The sequence below is a fragment of the Cetorhinus maximus genome, chromosome 24, assembly GCF_964194155.1.
Source record: "Cetorhinus maximus chromosome 24, sCetMax3.hap1.1, whole genome shotgun sequence".
NCBI classification, from domain to species: domain Eukaryota; kingdom Metazoa; phylum Chordata; class Chondrichthyes; order Lamniformes; family Cetorhinidae; genus Cetorhinus; species Cetorhinus maximus.
The window spans coordinates 33,434,078-33,458,354 of NC_135902.1; the positions used below are offsets into that span (position 1 = coordinate 33,434,078).

Genomic DNA, 24,277 nt, shown 5'->3' on the forward strand with positions numbered 1-24,277 from the left:
CTGCACCCACCAACTGAAATATCGTGCAAGTGCGCGATGACGTCGGGGTGTTCACCCAATGTCCATCGTGCACTATTTCACGCTTGGGTATGTCCGGTGCGTGCTTGCACGCCAAGGTGAAAATCCTGCCCCATGTCATACCGTAGGTGGTGATGTGGATATAAAAGATCTGGCAGGGGGTTGGCACTTATAACAGTCGGGTAATGTGGCCTGGGTTTTCCGCTGGTGTATTCTGGGTGCATGGCAGGAGCGTATTTTGAGATATTGCATGTCACAGCCCATGATCTTCCATTTGTGGATTTTAATATCCTCAAGTTGGAGTGCAAAGTTTTCTAATGTGCGTCCCTGGTGTACACTGCGTGTTGAAGCAGGAAATCCAAGCCTGTGTGCTCCTGATGATTACAAGTTTGCAATATTAAATTCAAGTTTGGATTTTAAAATGACGGAACCTTTACTTTCCATAATAACAGAGTCAGTCCGGGGCTGACCCTGGGACAAAGCAAGTCAGTTCCTGCAAATTGTTAATGGATGTTGTTTAGACTGGTTCCCTGAGTAGGTGTGATGAGACCTTAAATTAATGAGCTTACATGGCAATTGTCATATCTAAATGGCATGTAATCATTAACTATTCATGTATTTTGAAATAACAGTGCAAACCTGGACTCCAACAAGCTATTCCCACCCTTGGAGTACCCCATCCCTGCTGGAACCTCCTTAATTTCCCCCTGCATCATGTGGGACCACAGCCAGACCTGGGACGTACCCAAGACCGAAGATTTCTCCTCCGGGTCTGGAGGTTTAGCATCTGCCGCTGTATTTAATATTGGTGAGTTGTTCCGCAGTCCGAGATCTCCTACATAACTACAATAAGTCTCCTGTGTTGCACTTTACTGACTTGGTTATTAAACATGTTTGTTTTCTCTTTTTAGCCTTCAGATATTTTTAAAACATAACAGCTGAATTGAATTCAGTTTCTATAGATGCATATTCTTTCAATCTATTTTGATATCTTGTTGATTTTTGTGCTCTCCTCTCAGATATGAACCCTGAATCTCCTGACAATTATATAGTTGATCACTGCATTGATGGGAGAGTACTTTACCCAGCCACTGGCTATCTAGTTCTGGCCTGGCGAGCATTGTTACGATTGACTGGAGCGGTTATGGAACAGACACCAGTAATATTTGAAGATGTTGTCATACACAGGGCAACAATCCTACCAAAAACAGGTACCATGTTCTGAATGTTATGACTGCGTAGTTTTTAGATGTGTTCATATTCAGCCCTCTCTCTGAATGAAGGCCTTGCAATCCTACTGCACGAAGCCATGTAAGAAATAAAAATGTTGAGGTTCATAAGTCTGGAACATTCCATGCATTCTAGTTCGAATTTACCACAGAAGAAAGAACAATAGTGCAAACAGTGGCACTATTCAGGAATGAAATAGGAAAAAATTGTACTTCTAAATTTATGGAAAATCTTGTGAATAGGTCTTTTAAATGTGAAATGCTAATTTTGATTTTTGAGTGGAGTTGTACTCAAAAATGGAAATGCTAATCTAAACTGGCAAGACTTTAGAAAAATGCAGTTGGCATTGTTTTCCTGCATCCGCTTTCTGACATTTAAAGAAAAAAATCTGGTCGCTTGTGCAACATGAAATGTGCAGATTGCCAATGGCGACAGATGAAAAATGTGTGAGGCAAAACTTCTAATTTTGACACCCCTTGTGCCATCCCTCCCTTGACCCCCTCCCCACCCTGTCAAACCATCTGCAGTTCTACAGTGTTAAACTTCATGAGCTGTTCCAACAGTTCCATAGTCTTAACTTCATCTACTTCTTGCACTGCCAGGCGAAAGGGAGACAACTAGAGAAAGAATAAACTTTATGGGAAGAAAGAGGCAAAAGAGCAACTGGGGACATTTCTGTGGTTTTATTTAATTTTTATAACACTAAGCATTAACTACATACGCAAGTTTTTTTTTTAAATTGTAAGATTTGTAATTTATCTATACAGGTGAGATTCTTTAAATGTTAACAAAAAAGGAACTCTCAGCACTTCCTGATTCTTCAACAGTTAAAAGTACTCATTGTGAATCCAGCTCTTGATATTTTTTTTTACCTTTGTACTTCTTTCAAGGCTCTGTACAGCTTGAAGTGCGGCTGATGCCAGCATCAAATAGATTTGAAGTTTCAGAGAACAATAGCCTGGCTGTTAGTGGTAAGTCACATTGGTTAAAGCTTTTCTCCTGATTGAATGAACGGTATGGCGTTGGCCACTCTAATAACTACATGGTAAAAAAAGAAAATAAAAGGCTTCTTGTAGACTCAAAAAATGCCAACAATGGGGCACATTTTCCAGTGTTAATGTGTTAGGTATCTTATGAAAGTGGCGACCCTTTAATGAATAAGCATCTGTGCTTCACTCAGTTGTAAACATGAGCCTTGCATATTTTGTGTTGAAGGCATTGACTCCTTCAGTGGGGTACAGTTTGCAAGTGGACCTCATCCTTTAGTACCTCACCCAAGTGACCAATGTTCCTGCGAATGCAGCGATGTTGGGTGGCAGACGAACTGAGTACTGAAAATGTGACGGGTGGGCATATTCATGTCTTCACCAATAACCGATACCCATCCGGCATAGGTCATTCTATATGACCAGGAATCGGAACCCTCGCCACGAATTCCCATCCCCCAATCACCATTAACACCAAGTCGAGAACATTAAATAATGCCCAGGCTGAAATTACCAAATCGATACAAGTTGAGGATTACACCTGGGATTTTCCTGCTCGAGGGCTTAGAGACAGAGGGCTAGATTTTCACTTTTGCCATTTGAGGGGAAACTGGCTATGGTGGATTGGCTGTCCATTAACCCCGGGTTGTAATTTTTTTTCTTTATTCGTTTTCATGGGATGTGGGCATTTCTGGCAAGGCCAGCATTTGTTGCCCATCCCTAATTGCCCTCGAACTGCGTGGCTTCCTAGGCCCTTTCAGAGGGCAGTTAAGAGTCAACCATATTGCTGTGGACCTGGAGTCACGTGTAGGAGTCACATGTAGGCCAGACCAGGTAAAGATGGCAGATTTCTTTTAGGACATTAGTGAACCAGATGGGTTTTTCCAACAATCAATGCTATTGTCATGGTCACCATTACTGAGATTAGCTTTCAATTCCTGATTTTATTAATTGAATTTAAGTTCCACCAGCTGCCATGATTGGATTTGAACCCATGTCCTCAGTGCATTAATTTGCTTGGGTCTCAGGATTATTAGGCCAGTGACGTTACCACTATGCCATTGTCTCTTCCCTGCTCCCTGAGTGGCCAGCCTGCTACTGGTGGTGAATTTTAAAATCTACCACGGAAACTTGGCCTGAAATCTTCTGCACTTGGAAAATTTTGAGTGTCTGGACCGGTTCCGGGCCCCAGCCCTGCTCGCTGCTGCAGTGGGCCAGCTAGTGAAATCTTCCAGGGGGTGGCCAATTAGCAGGCCAGCGCCGCCATTCATGTCCTATTGGGAACGGGAGGCAGAAGTTTGACAAATCGTTGACTGTTGCTAGGGCGGCCGGCAGCCTTCATTGCCTCACCAGTGAGAGCGCTGCTGAGGCCCAAGCAGCAGGAACACATTGGAGGTTCTGTCTTTACTGGGGGACAGCTGTCACTGCATCAGTTCTGTACTGTCGGAGATATGTCTCCAGGGTACCCTGGTGCAGTGGCAAGCCTCTGAGCCAGGAAGACAGCATCCTTGCCGTTCTTTTGCAGGTGCACATTTAAAATCCTTCAAAGTGATTGCATTCTCGACCTCCTGCTGCGCACTCGCCTCCTCCAGGATGCCGGGTTGCTGACACAGCAGAAGGCCCATGCGACACTCGGAAGATTGCGTTCTTGTGGTAAAATTGGTGCTAATTGGCTCGTTGAATACCTTAATTGGATTCCCGTCTCTGCCGGGCAGTTTGCTGCCACCATTGCGGGAATGTGTCGGAGAGTCGGCTTGATGCTTTTCTGCCCCCTAATTTTCTTGCCTCGTTCCCGCCTCCAAAAACTGCCTCCACGGGTCTAGGAGAATTCTGCCTTCTGCCCAGTGCTATCCTTTCGTGTCTTACTGTGACAAATGTCCTTATTGTTGTGATGACTTGCTTATTTTATATTTGTAGTTTTGAGTTTGAAAGTAATATCTGCAATGTAGGACAACAAAATTATGAATTTAATAACTCATTGCAGTTTATGATATTCAGTATTAGGTAGCAGGGCTGCCTCATTAGCAGGTGGTCACTTTTTTCGTAAGCCTATGGGTGGGATTTTCTGGTCTCGCCGGCTGCCGGAGTCATTGCCGGCGGGATGGACAATTTGACAGACCAGCGGAATTTCTGGTCTTGCCGGGAGCGGGACCGGAAAATTCCGCCCAATGTTTCTATGATTTATCAGCTGGCTCATCTTTATAGAGGATGAAATAGCTAGCTGTGAAGCTTAAAGGTGTATTTGCTCATGAGCTAGTTTGCAGGCAGTTTGTGCTGAAATGAATAAGGGTATAACTTTGGTCATCCATATGGAAACTTCTGTTACTGTTATTTTTATCAGGCTGTGCACCTAATAAATTAATTCCATTTTGCCTTAATAAAACTTCATTTGTGAATTTATTGTTGCGTAATAAGAAAAGCAACACTTAGCAGAGTTCTCGGTAGTAATGTTGAATTTGTGTCACAAAAGGGCAAAATAGTCGTGTGGTGGTACAGGACTTAAGTATTGCTAAAAAAAAAAGAGACAAGCTGTCAAATCTTTTCACCTTGCACTCATCGGGACAGATTCGCAAGAATACAAAATCTCAAAGGGAACAACAATTTATATTGCATGAGAAGAGGGTGCTGATTGGTTGCCAAGTGGGCTTTGATTGATAGAGGACTTGGGGAATGCCACAGGGAGCAGCTCACTGCTAAGCTTTTGCTTAAATTCAAACCAGGGCAAAAATGCACTGAGCCTTGAAGGTATTCTGATGTTTTAAAAATTGCAGAGACTATTTTTTATGTTTTGTACATATTATAATGTTACTAATTGCAGGGAAGGTGTCTCTTTTGGAAGAAACAGCCCTAACTGACTTTAGAAAGCAGGTAAAGACAAATGCAGAGTCTGAAGATACAAAGAAAACGTTCCATCTTTCTCCGGGAGACATTTACAAAGAGCTGCGTCTACGAGGCTATGAATATGGAAAAAACTTTCAAGGGATCTTAGAGTCCAATAATGCTGGTAAGTATCATTCTGAAACTTCAGTTTTGTGCTTTCAAAATAGGCACACTTAACACAAGCGGAGGGAATCTGAGTTGTAACGTATTAAGATCTGCTTTCTTCTGCCAGGCGATAAAGGAAAGTTGCTGTGGTCTGGCAACTGGGTGACGCTTTTGGATACCATGTTGCAGATGATTGTGGTCGGACTGTCTGGACGCAGCTTGAGAATACCAACACGAATCCGCTCTGTGTGCATTGACCCACAGCTTCATGAAGAGAGAATCCAAGATTACAAAGAAAACAGAAAAGGTCTGTTTAAGGCGCTTACTGTGATAAATTTGATAGTGTGGTTTGAATATTTAACCTTTAAACAGCTGAGGAATATTGTGTGATAGGCAGAATTTGAGTTGAATACCAATGTGGCAGGTGGTGAGCTATAATCTGTTTAACAAATGTGCATGGTGGTGTCGAGTTTTAAACTTAATCCAAGTTTGGAAGTTAAATATGTACAAAAATTGTTCTGAGATTCCAACAATTTGGCTACTTTATCAGGCTACCAACAGCCACACCTTTTTCTTTTAAAAGCATCAGGCTCTGGTTCTGATAGTACCAAGTTTTGCTCATAAATGCTAATCTTCAAAAGATTATTTTGCTTCAGTTTGAGGAGATTTGACAATGCCTTGATCTTTATCTTTCTGTGTAACTCTTTAATGTAATCAGTATTATGATACATCTTCAACTTTCAATATTCAAAAACCACATTCTTTGGTAAAATTTGCAAGACATTGTTGAGCTTCAACTAAAGTCATTTCTAAAACATTAACGCACATCAGCTTATTAACACCAGAGCATCAGAAACCTCTGACAATTTCAACATTGGCTTGCAGCATAAAGAAATGATTCTGCAGAATACCATATCTGTATTTTGAAACCTGTGCAGAGCTTTAGTTTTTCTTTACTGATCAGTAGTGGAACTGTGGGGTTCTTGTTTTGAGACATGCTCATTTTGTTGGGATTTTTCTCTCGGCCTATTCCTTCACAGCTGTGGATGTCGTTGTGAACCGGTGTCTTGACAACATTATAGCAGGAGGAGTTCAGATCAGCGGGTTACATGCAACAGTAGCTCCACGCCGGCAGCAGCAGCAGACACAGCCAATTCTGCAAGAGTTCCACTTCAGCCCTTACTTTGAGAATGACTGTCTGATTGGCAGTGAGAAACTTCGTTCCTGCCTAGCACAGTGCAAAGGTGAGCAGCTATTCTGAGATTTAATACCTCTGGTTTAAATAATATAATATATTTGGGAATAGTGTTTCATTAGCATTACCACTACAGGAGTCAAAATTCAGTAATAACGCTGTGCAGACAACTGACCCATTTCTGCATTCTCCCCCCCTTCTGTCTATATTTCCTTGGGCTATACATCACTCCACAGTACAAGAATTGTACTTCCAGGCCTCTGATGCTGCTACTGAGTGACTGAGATGAGATGGAAACTAGCCAAAGTTGACTTCTTTCCTTCTCAGTGGGAAATGCTTGGCAGCCTCTGTTTTTGGCGACATCTCAGAGGAACTGATTCTGTGCAGAATCCTTATTGTACATTTTTTAATTCATTCATTCATGGGATGTGGGCGTCGCTGACTAGGCCAGCATTTACCGCCCACCCCTAATTGCCCTTGAGAAGGTGGTGGTGAGCTGCCTTCTTGAGCTGCTGCAGTCCATGTGGTGTAGGTACACCCACAGTGCTGTTAGGAAGGGAGTTCCAGGATTTTGAAGGAACGACGATAAATTTCCAAGACAGGAGGGTGAGTGACTTGGAGGGAAGCTTCCAGGTGATAGTGTTCCCATGTGTCTGCTGCCCTCCTAGAGGTAGCAGTTATGAGTTTGGAAGGTGCTGTCTAAGGAGCCTTGGTGAGTTGCTGCAGTGCTTCTTGTAGATGGTACACACCGCTGCTACTGTGTGTTGGCGGTGAAGCGAGTGAATGTTTGTGGATGGAATGCCAATCAAGCAGGCTGCTTTGTCCTGAATGATGTCAAGCTTCTTGAGTGTTGTTGGAGCTGCACTCATCCAGGCAAGTGGAGAGGATTCCATCACACTCCTGACTTGTGCCTTGTAGATGGTGGACAGGCTTTGGGGAGTCAGGAGGTGAGTTACTCATTGCATCTGTGATACTGGGGTCCTCCGGAGAAGGCCAAGATGGATCATCCACTCGGCACTTCTGGCTGAAGATTGTTGCAAATGCTTCAGCCTTATCTTTTGCACTGATGTGTGGGGCTCCCCGATCAATTGAGGTTGGGGATATTTGTGGAGCCGCCTCCTCCTCCTCCTCCTCCTCCTCCTCCAGTGAATTGTTTAATTGTCCACCACCATTCGCGACTGGATGTGGCAGGAGCACAGAGCTTAGATCTGATCCATTGATTGTGGAATCACTTAGCTCTGTCTATCACTTGCTGGTTATGCCATTTGGCACGCAATTAGTCCTGTGTTGTAGCTTCACCAGTTGACACATCATTTTTAGTATGCCTGGTATTGCTCTGGCATGCCCTCCTGCACTCTTCATTGAACCAGGGCTGATCCCCTGTCTAAATGATAATGGTAGAGTGGGGGATATGCCAGGCCATGAGGTTACAGATTGTGTTCGAGTACAATTCTGCTGCTGATGGCCCACAGCGCCTCATAGATGCCCAGTCTTGAGTTGCTAGATCTGTTTGCAATCTATGCCATTTAGCATGGTGCTAGTGCCACACAACATGATGGAGGGTATCCTTAATGTGAAGACGGGACTTTGTCCCCACAACAACTGTGCGGTGGTCACTCCTACCGATACTGTCATGGACAGATGCATCTGTGGCAGGCAGGTTGGTGGGGATGAGGTCAAGAATGTCTTCTTGTTGGTTCCCTCGCCACCTGCTGCACACCCAGTCTGGCAGCTATGTCCTTTAGCACTTGGCCAGCTCGGCCTGTGGTGGTGCTACTGAGCCACTCTTGGTGATGGACATTGAAGTCCCCCCCCAACCAGAGTACATTCTTTGCCCTTACCACCCTCAGTGCTTCCTCCAAGTGGTGGTTAACATGGATGATGATTCATCAGCTGAGGGTGGACAGTACATGGTAATCAGCAGGAGGTTTCCTTGCCTGTGTTTGACCTGATGCCATGAGACTTCACGGGATCCGGAGTTGATGTTGTGGTCTCCCAGAGCAATTCCCTCCCCACCGTATACCACTGTGCCTCTGCTGGGCCTGGTTATGACTATGTCAGGCTGTTACTTGACTAGTCTGTGAGACAGCTCTCTCAATTTTGGCACTAGCCCCCAAATGTTAGTAAGGAGGACTTTGCAGGGTCAACAGGGCTGAGTTTGCTGTTGTTGTTTCCTGTGCCTAGGTTGAATCCAGGTGGGGTCCGTCTGGTTTCATTCCATTTGGAGCACAAACGCCTTTTGCTACCCCTAATTCCACCTGATAAATGTGTCTGATTTTAAAAACAGAAGCTTTCATTCAGCTGCCTCTGATTTAAACATCTGATTTTTCCAGGTTTTGTGCAGAAGTTACAGGACAAGTTGTCCAATCATGGACTGAAGCTTTCTTTCTCTGGCCTACCAACTGGTATAACCACCTCTCCTGGGACCACTGGCTCAGAGAAAGGACTACTGCATATGCTTAATGTACTGTGTGGCCTAGACCTGAATGGGAATCTCTGGTCAGAACTGCAGCAGACAGTGGAGACTGAAAAAGGTTGTCTATATGAAGATGAGTTACTGAATGGATTACTTGATAGTTCAGCATTGAAAATCTGCCTTGATATCTCCCTGGAAAACATGGTGAACAAGAAGATGAAGATTATAGAGGTAAAGGCATGATTTCCTTTTGTCTCGCAAAGTATTTTGTACAAAACATTCATGACGGCACCTTAGCCTGAGTTTAAGGGTAGAGGTAGGGAAAAGGATTGGATTCAGAAGGGAGAGGTCATGTTTCATCAATTTACTGGGGTTGTTTGATAAGCTGATGTGACGGACAGGAGAGAGGATGTGAATATTATCTACCTTGAATTCAGAAACTCATTTACTGCTTGTCAGATGCCACAAGTGAATTCATAGGCACAGATGGAGAAAAAGGGGGTTGGCGGGGGGGCGGCGGTATTGGCGATTTGGTTATAGTTAGTGGGGTGTAGTGAGATGACCTCAGCCATGATATTTGAGAGAAATCCATGAGCTGCTTCCAATTATTTATCAGAGCTCAGCATGGGGGAGAGGGCATAGAGGAAATAATTTGTAGCTGAGAAGGAGAGTCTGGGAATGTTCTTGGTCTGCAGAATGATTTTGAGGTATTGGAGAGGAAGTAGCAATACTCCCCACTGAAAGAATGGTTCTGTCCAACACGTGGAGGCTCTGACAGCAGTGAGGAGGCTATGAATCATCTTAGGCTGGTGTCTTGGAAAGCAGTGGCAATTTTACAACTATTACTTCATGGCACAAGCACTTGGATGCAAAGCTGAGAGTTTGTTATTTAAGCTACTTACTGATCGTTTTTTTGTGATAGCTTTTTGCTCCCTCCCCTTCCAGCCCATCCAAATGCTTCCTGTGGTCAGTGACTGGAGTACCTGACAATATTAATGCCAAAGTGCTGTAATGTATTGGTTCATGAGATATTATTGGGCTAGCAGCCATCTGCTTCTGAAGGACAGTAAAATTTGATACTTCAGTAAAAGTGATCATGTTTGAAAGGTCTGAGCAAGTTCGCATTTGTCTCAACACACTTCTGCTTTTATTTAAGCTGTATAAATAATTTTTGGCGTTTTTGAAAGGATTCGCTCTGCACATACCGAAATAGTAGGGTTTGATTTTAACTCCACATAAGTTTCAGGCAGTGGGTCATGTAGAAAACATACTCATGGGGCTAGATTTCACGCTCGGGGTATTTTAACTCCCATACGTTGTTTGATTGACATCATCTTTATCACATTCTTCACTTTGATTTTTTTCATAGTAGCTACTGAGTGAGCATTGTAAGTGGGGCATCGAGATCAAAATTGACTGGTTTCAAAGTGCTTTAATGCAGGATTAAAGGGATAATGATTGTTACTGCAGAGAGGCTTGGTGTAACTTTTCAGGGAGGGGGTTGCCAGAAGTGCTGATCCATCAACTAATCACTGGCCTTTCTGACTACAGTGTTGTTCTGACTCCACTTGGCCTTCAACCAACATGCAGTGATGTAATGGGCTTATTATAGAGAGTGTTTAAACCTATCTGGGCAGGGTGGAATAGTGGGGATGGGGGTGGGGGGCAGGGCAGATGTGGATGAGTGTCACAAGGTGAATGCCTGGAAATGGATGCTGGTAAAATTGGCATGGACATTCAGTGCCCACTGCCAATCCTGAGAGATTTTACTGACCCGCCCTGTTAAAATCCCGTGGGGTTTCTAATGACATTACAGAACCTGATTAGCATGCGTTAACAAGGACTGCCTGCTTTCGGTCAGTGCCTCAGTCACCACACGAAACCCAAAATTATAACAGGAACCAATGGGAATGGGATGATAAGTCGAATTGATTATTTGAAATCAACCCCTAGGTTTAGTATGTGGAATAAATTTCGGAGTTATAGTTTTGTCTTTTGTGTGCAATGTCCTTGAGAAATTGATGAGCAAAGTGCTGAAAATTGCAGGTGATGTACTGTACTTTTCCTGAATTGCCATGTGCGAGTGTGTTTTTTGCGAGGCAAACCCATGCTGCTTAACCAAATGTAATTAGCTGTGTCATAAATTTTCCAGTGAAATTGAATCTGCACTTACTACATTGTGCAAACAAGTAGGTGTGTCTGGTCTCCAGATGTGTCTGTGGCCTATCACCATTGAGTAACACACCTTATGTTGAATAAATAATGCTGTTGGTGAAGCTTCTTAAAAAGAGTGACAATTCTGATTTTGAAATCAAAGACTGTTCTTCCTAAATTTATGAGGTCATTTTAGTGACCCGTACACCCCATTCTAGGTACAAACAAAAGTGAAATGGGAGTGCAAGAAGTGGGTTAGGGCTGGGCTGCCTCACCACCTTGATCTGAGTTTCCCTCCTGTACTTGCCTAGTTTGCTGCCAGCCTCTCTTTCTCTACCCATGCAAAACTGAGATTGATACGGTTTACTGAACGAGAATAGTAAGGGTTACAGAATCGAGGCAGGTAAATGGAGTTGAGATACAGATCTGCCATGATTGAATGGTGGAACATGCTTGAGAGATTGAACAGCCTTCCTCTGTTCCAGGGTTCCCAACCCATTTCATTCAAGTCTACTGTGATAGCCCTGGGGGAGAAGCGGGAATGTCCCCAAATACAACAAATGGAGGGAGAAGCCAGGTAGACCCAGCTGCCAGAGAGGTGCAAGCAGAGGTGGCATTATCACCATTTAACAGGGTGTTGGAAGAATCTCTGTCCAAAGCAGACTGTAGCAGCTGACATCCAGTGGCATTATTACAGGATTTGAATTCTTGACTAACAATCATGTTGAAATTTTCTCCAGGAGCACCCACATTGCAGCAAATGAAATTTTGCATAGATATACCAGGGTTATTCAGGAGTCAGTGATGAAGAGCTTGGTTACATCCCACCAGCTGCCACCCACCCTTTCTTTAGGATAATGTGAATGAGCTGGAGCTATCAGTGATTGGGCCAATGGAGAGGAAGGTGCTGAGCTGTGCCAGCTGCTGCAACGACATCTGTGACTAGTTGGTATCAGAGGGCTTGCATGTGCTGGCACTGATGGGCAGCTAGAACCTGAAACTTGTTTGGCCCTCCTTGCAGGCATGTTGTAGTGCTAGCCTGTAAGATGTGCTAGGGAGTGCCACAGAGGGCAGCCTTCCTTTCAAGCATCTCCTGCATCAACCCATATTGATGCTTTTGTCTTTTTTTTTTGTCTGCATTTAGGATTTCCAACCCCTTTTATTTATGCCTGGCACTTAATCCCTTGCCACGTTTGCCTGGCAAATGATGCTGATGAGTTGAGATTCCTGTTCATCCTCAAAACTTTCTGAAATTTTGTTCCTCCTTCATGATCATCCTTATCTAGGTGTCTCCATCCTTTAAAATTTCAAGATGTGCCTTTTGTCACTCCCACAGCTACTGAAGAGCGCTGATTACATTTCAGGTGATAAATAACCCACCTGGAACTGGCCTTTAAATAAACTGTTCTGTCTTAAACATGGTGACTGCAAGTAGATTTCTAGTTGATTATTTTCTGAACCACAAAAATATTTCATTTATTTAATTTTGCTATTTAAATTGGCATCCCTTTTATAAGTCAGAGTCAATTTCCTGGAATTAAAAAGATCGAAGAAAGATTTTCCAGAATTTTTCCCACTAGTTGGTCTGGATTTTGATCTTAAGACATGACCTTTTGATGGGACAGTCTAGGTGGATCAGTTGCTCATTTCCTATCTTGATGCTTTCATATGTTCATAGTGTTAATGTTTTTACAATTGTTTTGCCTTCTTTAGGTCTCAGCTGGCAATGGAAACTTGTATTCTCGCATCGTCCCTCTACTGAACAACCAGCCAATAATCAATCTTGATTATATCGCCACTGACCTGAACCTTGATTCCCTGTCACCCAGCCAGAATCAGCTTCAAGATATGTGTGTTTCCATTGATCAGTGGAATCCCATGAGTCCTGCCACTTCTAATCTGGCCAATGCTCAGTTAGTTGCCTGCAACAGCTCAGCATTCCTTTTTGAGGACCCTCAGACTGTTGTCTCCAATATGGCTGCTATAGTGAAAGATGGTGGATTTGTGTTGCTGCACACCCTTCTTAAAGGAGAAATCCTTGGTGAGACGATTGCGTTCCTTACAGGGAAAGACCCTAAGCAATCACAGGGGCTTCTAACGCAGGTAAAATAATTTGACATATTTAATTATATTTATCCTTTTTAAGCATCCCATTTATAGCGGATCTAAGATGTTAAACCTGTTCCTATATTGATTCTTCAGATATTTTCACAAGATGATTATATCTGAATAAATAGAAAAAGCGAAATGTCGACTTGAACAAATTTAACCTTTTAATATCAATGCGTAAGGCTGCAGACTTACAGTATGAAAATATGCTTACTATATATAGTTATTTGTGGTTGAGTGTTTTATAGGGAAATGCTTCTTCAAAATCTCACTGGCTTGAATTTATGGGTAACATTATTGGGAATCTGTTCTGCGCTTTCTGACTTACCTGAAGCAACAACAGAGGGCTTTTTTTTTATATAAACATATAAAATTGAATGCATTTGAGGATTGTTTGTTCCAAATAGTTAATTGTTTTTGACAGATGTGACTTCTTAGAAATCACTAAATTATGATTGCCTGCATGGTAATTTGGACATTTCTTCTTTCCTTCAATTGTGTATTTAACTTCAGTTACAAAACGTCCTGATTGCTCTCCAGATTTACTGATACGAGCTGAGTAAAAGATCTTTCTGTATTGCTACACTGTTTTCTATTTGTGATACTGTGTTGGATACAAAACAGGAAAGAGAAGTTGCTCAGGGTTGTAATGAAGGGCATTGCTTTAGCAAAATATTTTTTAAAATCCTAAAACGGTTTTGTTAAATACTGACCAGAATTAATCTTCCTGCTATATCCAGAATATTGTCAAAACAGAGTGGTTGGTGGAAATCACCACCACTATCACCTCCTCATGCTCCGTACTTGTTTTGGCCTAACAGGTTCACTCTGTGGAGTGGTACAGATAAGCTCTGCCTCCATTAGTCTGAGATAGTGAGAAACCATATTATGGAAGTGCTCCCAATCTTAGTACAAACAGCAGCAAGCACAACCTGGACAGCAATGTAGTGTAGTGTACTGAGCCACTTGTAAGATTGCATAGCAAGTTGAGCCCAAGTCACTAATACAACTGGTATCCAATAGGAATTAGCTCGAACTCTGAGGTAGGAAGTTCCATTTGTATTTAAAATCCATTTGCCCAAATGTTTTGGTTCCTGCTCCCCCCACCTCGCCTCCCACTTTCTGTGCTTGGTCACCTGCTTTGAAAGTGAGACTCTACATGTAATGCATACAGCATGGCCTCCAATTCTAATAATTGATTCAGGCAAACTTACAACTTTACAAGCTGATTGTCTTTGTCTATTTTTTCAACAGAGTGAGTGGGCAGAGGTATTCAGCCAGGCCTCGCTGGACCTGATTAGCGCGAAGAAGTCTTTCTATGGCTCCGTTATGCTCCTGGGTCACAAAAAGGTCGAACCCAAGACTCCAATTTTCCTGTCAGCCCACCCAACAGATTTCAGCTGGGTTGAGTCCCTGAAAGTAAGTGAAGTATCTGCATTCTTCTGAACATTGTGTAGCCAAATCATTGTCATGGCTGTTATATCCAACAGGAGCTTTGAAGATAGTTTGAAGTTTCTTCCTTTATCAGTTCAAATATGACATGAGCATCATAGTCATATTGGCTATTTGTAGCTGTGGTGAAATTTTATATTTCTTGCTTTTCTTCCCATCCCTTCCTCTTGTGAAGGCACTGACCTGCTTCCAGGAGCAGAGTTCCAATGGTTCTTGACCATGTTAACCAGGATTTGTATGTTGACATCAGGCTATTTAACGATAGAGTGGAGCTCAGTCCTGACTTTACCCAGTGCTTGCAGGGCTCACTGATTGTGATGAGGGATGGCGACACAAGCCAAGATGGCCCACTCCCTAACCTGAGACCAACCTTGAAGTTATCTTTATTGGAACCTTGTTTTAGGATAGGCTGCATCAAAACTCAGTCTGTAGAAGATGGACTTGATCGTGATATGCACACATCCAGATAGTGCCACATTTTTTTTTAGACCGCCTGTATTTTTTGTATTTTCACTTCTTTCCATCATTGTTCTATAATGAATCACCTTAAGTTTTTTGCACCATTTCAATGCCACTTGGGCCTCATGCTCTGAAATTCCCACCCTAAGCCTCTCTATCTCACCAACCCACTCTCCGTCTTTGAGAATCTCCTCAAAACCCACTTCTGTTTTTCAAGGTGAGCCCTCTTACTAACTCGTGTGTTGGCTCTGCACCCATTTTTGTCTCTGCTTATGCTTCCGTGAAACATCTTGGGATGTTTTTCGATGTTAAAAGCAAATTGTTGTTAAGTGGAGTGAATTAACATTTTGGCATCAACAGTCCTGAGTTGAAAGATCCATCTGCTATGGCACACGCTGATTTAAATAAAACATTATTTTCTTCTTGCAGAGCATCTTGGAAGAGTCTTCAGAGGATCCGGTCTGGCTTACGGTCACTAACTGTAGCAATTCAGGAATTGTTGGACTGGTGAACTGTCTTCGTCAGGAACCTCGCGGACATAGAATACGGTGTGCTTTTTAAAAAAATCCATTAACAATAAATAAATGCTTTTAAGGCATTCAGGAGAATGGTATAAACCAGTTTGTGTTTATGGTACCACTCGCCTGAATACCTGTTTTAAAAGCATTTAATATCATCTTTAATAAGATCCTTTGTGGTTTTCGCATTTATTTTTCTGTCAATTGAGAATAATGACTAATTTTTGCTTCACTAGAAGCTTATCAAGCTGAAATCAATTCCAAGGGATTGTAGAAGCAGATTCCATAGGAACTTTCAATAGGTAGCTGGGCACGTACTTGAAGAGGACTCATTTTCAGGGTTGTGGGGAAATAGATGGGTTGTGGGACTACGTTGTAAGGGTCTTTCAAAGGGCCAATGCAGGTGCAAATGGCCTCCTTTCACACTATAGATTCCGTACACTGAAAAATGCAGTCTGGCCCCTTCTCTCCTTGATGGCTTTAGACCTGATCTTGGAAGTGACATAAGAGTGTGTGCTAGAAATATTCAGGTCTGGCAGCATCTGTGGAAACAGAAGCTGAGTTAATGTTTTCAGTTGAATATGACTCTACTTGGAAGTGAAAGCACTTTCTACATTTATTCCTATTGACATTTTGTTTCTTGTGGACTAAACTTGTACATCTTAATGGTGCCCGAAATAAAACAGCAGGTGTGAGCACCAAAAATGTTACCCTACAGAACAATTATAGCATGAGCAATTCGGAGTTCAGCACCCTATACTCTGCCCTCATGTATCTTAACCTGACCTATCCTTCAATGAGCACCCCCATTGCAATAGTGTCAATATTTTCACCTCATATCCGAGCCATCATTGCTAAGTGTGAATGACTAATGTTGAGCTGTGGTCAGTTTTCTGTTTTGAGACTGTCTAAACACCTTTTGTGTAAGAGCCCTACATGCGACAGTGAGAGAAAAACTTTCATCTCTCAGTCTCCAATTTCAAAACAAACCCAGGGTTATCGCCATATCCCAAACTGCCTGAACACACCAATTACTCAACCCCCTAGCCAGTCTGTTAGTGGCCGCTACCAACCAACTTTCTAACTGATATTACATTTTTTGGTTGAAAAATAAAATTGTGGTGTTAAAAAGGATGATATTTGAAGAGTATTGTTATACCCTGTTTTCCCTGTCAATTCACTGAAAATGTGCTTCCACCTCACGTATTTCCAGGAGCTGGAGATTGCTGCTTTTGGTCTCTAAAGGTCTTACTCTCTGTGCTACCAACCATCCAGCACTAGCATTTCTATGTAGCTTTCACAACAGCAACTGCCCCCTCCCAAACCCCTTTAACTCTTCATTTTGAGACTGGGCGCTGTTGATGCTAATCTATCAGTCCCACTTCAGGGACCTTAAGCAGATATAATGAAACAATTTGTTAAAGTGTCAAGCGGGTTTGGTTTGGGGAGGTATTGTGTTGTAGGGTTGTTAAGAGAACGTCTATTTTTCAATTGACCTATGCCATACTTTGCTCCCAGGTGCTTAAAACTGTAGTTATGTGATGCTTTGGGACAAATTTTGATGCATAGTTAGAATATATTTTAACTCAAAAATATGCTTTTCATTTCTATACACCCTTGGTTAAGAGCAGGTGAAAATTCCCTTGGATGAATTATTTAACCAGTCAGATAATTACTGCACTCAGAATGTTAAAGAGGACAAAGTGTCCCATTCAAGAGTGGAATACACCAATGTGTGTGCACCCTGTGTGCACTTATCCCCACACAATATGTGACACGGGCATAGCGATGCCGCTGTGCAGTGGTTTAAATGCCATTTTGTCATGAAGCATTCAACTTCCACGAACAATAATCAATGTGGTAGATTTTATTAAAGCTGCAGGAGACCAGTGCTGTGTGAATGGCCGGACTGTGTGGAGTTTAGCTTTACTAGGAGTCACTGGGATATTTACTGATATTTTCACTTCGGGCCTGTTTAAACTTGCTTGTTTGGCGTCTTAACTGTTCGCTGGTTTGAACCAATACTATTGTAGTGCATTTCCCTAAGCACTTGACAGCTAATGAAGTAGAACCTGGCACTTGCTTAATGGTTGACGAGATTTGGAAAATAGGTGGTGCTGTTAGTTGTTATTTGCTGTGTTTCCTGTAGCAGTTGGAACAATAGATAAATATGGTGCAGTAATGCGGCGAGAGATAAAAGCGATGTCATGGAAAAGGTAGAAACATTCTATTTTTAAAAAATAGAAAACAAAGGGCAGAATTTTGCTGTCGGTGAGCAAGGGGTGGGGCCTGCTCGCCAACGCGTAAAAAGACGTGGGATGATGTCAAGCGGAACCCCCGACGTCATCCCGCCCCCATTTAAATTTTCAGGAAGACGGGGGCGCAGCAAAATCAGCTGCGGGCCCGCCGACCCGTCAATTGCCAATTGAGGCCATTGACAGATCAATTAAAGTACTTAGTGTACCTGCCCGTCCAACCTTAAGGTTGGTGGGCCGGCCAGGAGCCCCGGCGGCAAACAGATAAAACATAAAAACTCATCCACAGGCAGGATGAGGTTTCATGCAGGGTTTTAAAATTTTTAACAAAGTAATTATGAACATGTCCCATCTCATGGGACATTGTCACATGAGGGGGACATGTTAGGGAATTTTTTTTTTCAATTTTTAATATTTTTAAAATGTTTTTAGAACTGTCAGTGATCTCCCTGAGGCAGCACTTAGCCTCAGGGAGATGTGCGCGCTTCCATGCGCATGTGTGAAAGAGCGCACTCGCTTTTGGGGAATTCCCCCCCCCCCCCCTCCCCCCCAACCCGCACAGGGAGCACATAGCGCTTCCCGCCGGACGTCACGCTAGGTGGGCCATAATTGGCCCGTCCACGTAAAATGGCGGTGCGGCCCGCTTCTCCAGCGGGGATCGTCTCCCCGCCCACCCGACAGGCAGAAAATTCTGCCCAAAAAATTTGGGTTAAATGTTCCAAAAAGTTGGAGCTAGGAGTGAATGGCACTAAATGTGAACGCACAAAACATTCACACCAAAATCGAAGCGTTCAAAGTATCAATAACTAAGATAACAGAGGCACACCTTGTAAAATATGTGAATTATGCTAATGGAACGCTTTGCGCTCATGAAGAGGAAGTAGGGTGAACCAGGAAACTATATACCATAATGTGAGATAAAGTTAGCAGACATTTAAAGATATGTGGGCTCTTTACTCGAGGACAGGCAGCATACGCTTCATAAAGGCCAGAGTTTCATTTTAACTATTGTTTGGTGAAAAATGGCAATTGAGAATTGAATGGCCATTTTGCACCTGGCCTGGTTTTTCTGATAAATAATGAACTGCACCGTGGCACTGTGTCTGTAAAACAGCAGAGGAACACTGTCAAAGAAACAATGTTTGAAATATGTCCTGGTCGTTTAGGTTTTGTGCTATTCATCTATGTTGATAGGTTTTGCAGCCTTTGGCGTCAACCTGCAACCATGTTTATTTTTTTAAAATTATCTGTCCTCAGGTGTGTATTTGTAACAAATTTAATCTCTTCCTCGCCTGTTCCCTCACTGGATGCTTGTGGAAAGGACATGAAAACCATTCTCCGCAATGACTTAGTGATGAATGTCTATCGTGATGGACATTGGGGCAGCTTCCGACACATTTTCTTACAAGGTAAATAATCATGCATTCTATTTAAATATCATGAAAGGAATTTGGCGTTTTTAACAAAGACTCATCTTGCCTTATTTGTGCCCGCACATAAAAATGAACAGATCATTCACCAATTTAAGGTTTTTCACTCTCCCTACGGCAGTGTAACTAACCTGATCTCTCTCCTAACTGCATCATCTACAAGATTTCATTTTGGAAACAATGCTGAAAGATTTTGCAACCAGGATTGAGAATTTGGAAGCTTTCCTCTGGTAGCCTGGGAGGGAAAGGCCTACTGAATTGGGAGCCAGTGTGGGTGCAGTTTCATAATCATGGTTCCAGAGATCTTCTCAGAATCCCAAGTCTGGGACAGTTTCAAATTTTCAAAGTGCTGGCAGGTGGGGGAAGGAACAGAAAATCCAACTCTCAACTCTCCTTCAACTAATTGCCCAATAAGCTCCTTCAACAGTTTGTTAATAGACCCGAGGAGGGCAAGGGTGGGATTTTTAGGACTGATTCCGATGAACCCGACCAGCCTGATGCGTGTTAGTGCCCAGCTGTCAAGTTCGTTGCAGGGACATCAGAAAGTTTTTCTGCCTACGATGAACCAGCCTGTGCCAGTTTAAGCACCTTGCCTTCGTATAGCCTGTATGGACACTGCTGGCCCTCTCGAGGAGCTGTCTGTGTTCTTCGGCAAGGCAGCCACGGGCCCTGTCATGTCTGCTGCCTGCCTTGACCACTGGTGCCAGAAAGGCGGTTCCCGGAGACCCTCGGCACCACTAATTGGGTGCCCAGCCCACCCAGTGAGGGCATTTACATTTTTAAAATGGCATCATGCGAGCAGCACAGTTTATGCTAGGGGTTGGGACACGGAATTCACCCAGGCGTCGGGGACTCGGCCCCGCTTTGAAAATCCAGCCCAGTGTCTCTGCTGGTTCCCATCCAAGTGACCCTATAGATGTAACCGGAGCAGATGAAAGCAAATCTTGGCAGCTCTTTACTCTCCAAGGTGAGGCTGGTTTTCCCGACTGTGGGAGTGGATCTTAGAGTGGGCAATACCAACTCCCTACCAAGCTGATTCTGGTAGGAAAGGGACACCTGGTGTAGTACAACTCCGATTGGAGCATTCATTTGGCAGCTGATTTGTCAGAAGAAACCTTTGTGATTGTGGGCTCTCTTGCTTTTGTAGCATATTATCTGTTAATACTGTGTTGTTATTGGGAAAGAAAAAGACAGGTGAATGAGAAAATAATAGGAAAAAGAGGGAACAGCACCATTGCAAAGCAAGGGCAAGTCCAAAGCCGGTCTATATAATATTTGACTTCTCTTGCTGTCTTGTTTGCTTTATTGTGCTGCAATAGGAAGAGGACTCTTTCCAAAACAAACTTCACCCTTCTCGAGCTTCAGTTCCTATTGAGCACAGTTGACATTGAGCGTATTTTGATATCCTAGTGAAATGATTTCATACAATCTGGAAGATGAAAGAGGCTCAAATTGTTTAAATATTCCATTTTTTTTTTAAAGAGAGATTGGAATTAAAGCCCCTGTTGATCTCAGAGGTATTACATTAACGAACATTGTGGATCATTTCCTGCAATGAGAAGTTATAAGGATTAAGGATTTGCCTTTTAAGTATCCACAACTTATTATTAATAAAGCAGGATGCCCGCATGCCAATTATTTCATTTTTGAAACTCTCTGATCAGGTTTCAGATCCTGCTGCAGCTCTCAAACTGTTCTCATCAATGTCACAAAGGACATTACCCTGACTGTAACAATAACAATAACTGATTAATGGTGCATTAATCCTGCATTGTCCTTCACAGAGTCAGCCGAACAACCCATCATCTTTCCCCCTGTTCAGCTCAGCGGGATTGTCCTTGCTTGGTTCCACTCTTGGTTATCTGATTATAGCCAGAGCATCTCCAGCAATGGCCTATCTTCCCACCTCTGCACTGTTGATGCCAGAGTTGCCCAAGGATCTGTCATTCGTCCCCTCTTGCTTATCTGAATGCTATCCCTTGGCAACATCATCCACTGACATGGGTGTCAGCTTCAACATATAAGATGATAACATCTACCTTTTGCCTTTCCACTACCGCTCTTGACCCAGCCACTGCCCCTGTGTTGTTAAGAGTCCTTGTCTGATACGCCATCTTGAATGAGCCACAATTAGTGGCCTGGAAACAAATCTCTCCCACGCGTACTGACTGTGGGTATGCTGTATAGGTAGTAAAAGAGATGGGGGTTGCGTGCGGTGCAATAACTTTTAGTTTCCTTTCCATTAAAGGCTGTTTATCTTAGAAATGATGTGCCAGGTTACCCAAGTTACATGCCCCGGCCTTTCTGCACTGCGCTCGCTTTCAACTTAAATTAGAAGCTGTGTAAAAACGTTGTGTCTCCTTGCAGACCAAAATAAGGAACAGACAGAGTTTGCCTACGTGAACGTGCTGACCCGTGGAGATTTGTCATCTCTCTGTTGGATTTTATCACCACTGCAATACTTCCATTCCAACGATCCTTATATTCAGCTATGCAAGGTGTATTACGCATCACTCAACTTCCGCGATATCATGCTGGCAACTGGCAAACTGCCACCTGATGCCATCCCTGGTAAGGCCATCATGATTTTAATTTTGCTCTGTAGACTTTGAAAAGATTGTCTTGTTGTGTCTCCTTGCATTTTACCATCCACACTCCTCCCAGGAAGTTCTGAATGGAGGTGTGCTGACAGAATGTGATTCTGTGGCAGAGAATATAATGCTCAAAATGACGGGGCAGAGGAATGGGTCGTGGGGAGAGTTTGCACTTCTCCATTATCAAAGGAAGTTCTTCTTGGGTCGGTTGAACCTACCGCTCCTGTCGCTCTGCAGGATTTACTTTTGACAGATCTGATTGCTGGGAGTGGTTGCCTCTGGAAATACTGTCACAACCTGCCCGAGCTACCCTGCTGGCATCATTACCAAAGCCAAGCAGCGAGTCACTCTCTGCCATTTAAGAGGGTCTCACTGGGAAATGTAATGCTCTAGGTTTCCACTCAAATGTCTTGGTATTTCAAGGGGGAAAAAATGAAGCAGTGCCCTAGGGATATGTGTGAGTGGAACCAAGCTTTGTATTGAAATGAATGAGAGAAGTAGAGGGTAATTTTAACTAAACCAGTCTGTCAGGAAACCCGCGGATTATGTGGAAGGCCAGTTTTTAATGTTAACGCCCAATGTTATTCCACGTTAACTTGAGTCGAGAATAAAATCAGGCGGCATGTGAAGCCAGCATCCTACCCATAGAAAAGTTACAGCACTGAAAGAGGCCATTCAGCCCATCGGGCCTGCGCCCGCCGATAAAAGAAAAATTACAAAACTAGCTGCCCATTCTAATCTTACCTCCCAGCACCCGGTCCGGGTGGGTTACAGCACTTTAGGTGCAGACCAGGTACCTTTTTAGTTAAGGGTTTCTTCCTCCATCACCAAATCGGGCAGCGTTTTTCAAACACCCACCACCCTCTGGGTGAAGAAGTTTTTCCTCATGTCCCCTCTAATCCTTCTACCAATCACCTTAAATCTGTACCCCCTGCTAATTGACCCCTCTGCTAGGGGAAACGGGGCATCCCTGTCCACCCAACCCCAACAGGTCACCGTTTAATCCGGCACTGCTCGCCCAGATTTTTGAGTTCCAAAATAAATAACCCGCTTAACGAAGTTGTCGGTGCAGTTCGGTTTTCCTAGGCTCCTTCTCAGCAGGTAGCCAGAATCATGTTTCATTTCTCCTGCACTGTTGAGTTTTTTAATCTTGTTCCCTAGGTGACGCAGCTTTGCAGCACTGCCTCTTAGGAATGGAGTTTTCAGGTCGTGACCCCAGTGGTCGGAGAGTGATGGGATTGCTTCCCGCTAAGGGACTGGCAACCGTTGTGGATTGCGATATGCGATTCTTGTGGGACGTTCCAGATAACTGGTACGTGATTCACAGAATTTCTTAAAAACGTCAGAACATGCGAACAACGTTCAAACAAAAAGCAATTTTGACCACGCGGTTTGGGCTCTAGAATGTTGCAGGTCTATCAAGTGTCAGGATACAAATCAGGAAACAAAAGGAGCTTGTAATTGAGCTGTTTACACAGAAATATTGAACCCAACAGGCGAAGGCTTCAATTTTTTTTTTTAAAAAAGGAATTGTATGTGTGAGTTTGTGCAACATCTGTGGGGGTACTTATCTGAATTTATAGGCACAATTGAGATTGAGGGGAAATTTATGTAAATAAAGAGCTTCCATTTAAAAAGTTTCATTATCATGTCTTCTTGATGTCTCAACATTTCACATCTTAATGGCCTGAATTTTTGGCGCGGTGAGCGGGGGCGGGGCTCACTCGCCAAGGCGTAAAATGATACACGGTGACGTCACCGCGCGTCATTCAGATTTTCATGTCGACTGCGTGCCCGCCAAACTGTCTAAGGCCTATTAAAGCCATTTAAAAATCAATTAAAGTAATAAACTGAGTTGCCCGTCCAACCTTAAGGTTGGCGGGCAGGCGAAGAGCCCAGGCGGCCTTCACGTTAACCTCGTCCATGGGCGAGATGAGGTTTCGTGAAGGGTTTATAAATTAAATAAAGTTTTTCATTAATTTTCATTGACATGTTCCAGCTCATGTGACACTGTCAACTGAGGGGATATGTCCTAAAATTTTTTCTTTTCTTTATTTAAATTTTTGAAACTTAAACTAATCTGCCTGAGGCACATGTGTGCAAAAGAGCGCAGACCCTGACTCATGGAATTCCCCCCACCCGCTTCCGGGCGTGCGTCACGCTGGGTGGGCCTTAATTGCCCTGCCCACGTAAAATGGCGGTGCGGACCCAATCGGGTTCGTGCCCGCCCCTGCACAACAGCCTCCCCAACGGGGAAAATTCTCCCCAATGAATTTCTGCAGTGTAGTCACTGTTAACTGTGGGAAACGGTACTCAGATGACTAATGGCCCAATCTTCTGATCAGGATCAGATCCTCTATTTCTGCCCCTGATCAGACAAAAAGAACCCACTTATCTTCCTCTGATTTTTCTGGGCTATCTTCCAATGGAGGATCCTGCAGGAGTCAGTCAGCGCAAGAAACCTCAGAGACATCAG

At 43.4% G+C, this 24,277-nt stretch overlaps 1 protein-coding gene across 1 annotated transcript in view; it reads left to right on the top strand.

Moving 5' to 3' along the window:
• fasn (fatty acid synthase) overlaps positions 1 to 24,277 on the top strand; it is an 88,756-nt gene that overhangs the window by 35,240 nt on the left and 29,239 nt on the right. The window contains exons 16-28 of the mRNA XM_078570973.1: positions 651 to 826; positions 1,038 to 1,229; positions 2,139 to 2,219; positions 5,053 to 5,238; positions 5,347 to 5,526; positions 6,260 to 6,463; positions 8,748 to 9,061; positions 12,698 to 13,087; positions 14,348 to 14,512; positions 15,434 to 15,552; positions 19,035 to 19,186; positions 21,575 to 21,778; positions 22,963 to 23,113. Coding sequence (XP_078427099.1) covers positions 651 to 826; positions 1,038 to 1,229; positions 2,139 to 2,219; positions 5,053 to 5,238; positions 5,347 to 5,526; positions 6,260 to 6,463; positions 8,748 to 9,061; positions 12,698 to 13,087; positions 14,348 to 14,512; positions 15,434 to 15,552; positions 19,035 to 19,186; positions 21,575 to 21,778; positions 22,963 to 23,113 — 2,514 coding nt within the window. The remainder of the gene's footprint in view (positions 1 to 650; positions 827 to 1,037; positions 1,230 to 2,138; positions 2,220 to 5,052; positions 5,239 to 5,346; positions 5,527 to 6,259; positions 6,464 to 8,747; positions 9,062 to 12,697; positions 13,088 to 14,347; positions 14,513 to 15,433; positions 15,553 to 19,034; positions 19,187 to 21,574; positions 21,779 to 22,962; positions 23,114 to 24,277) is intronic.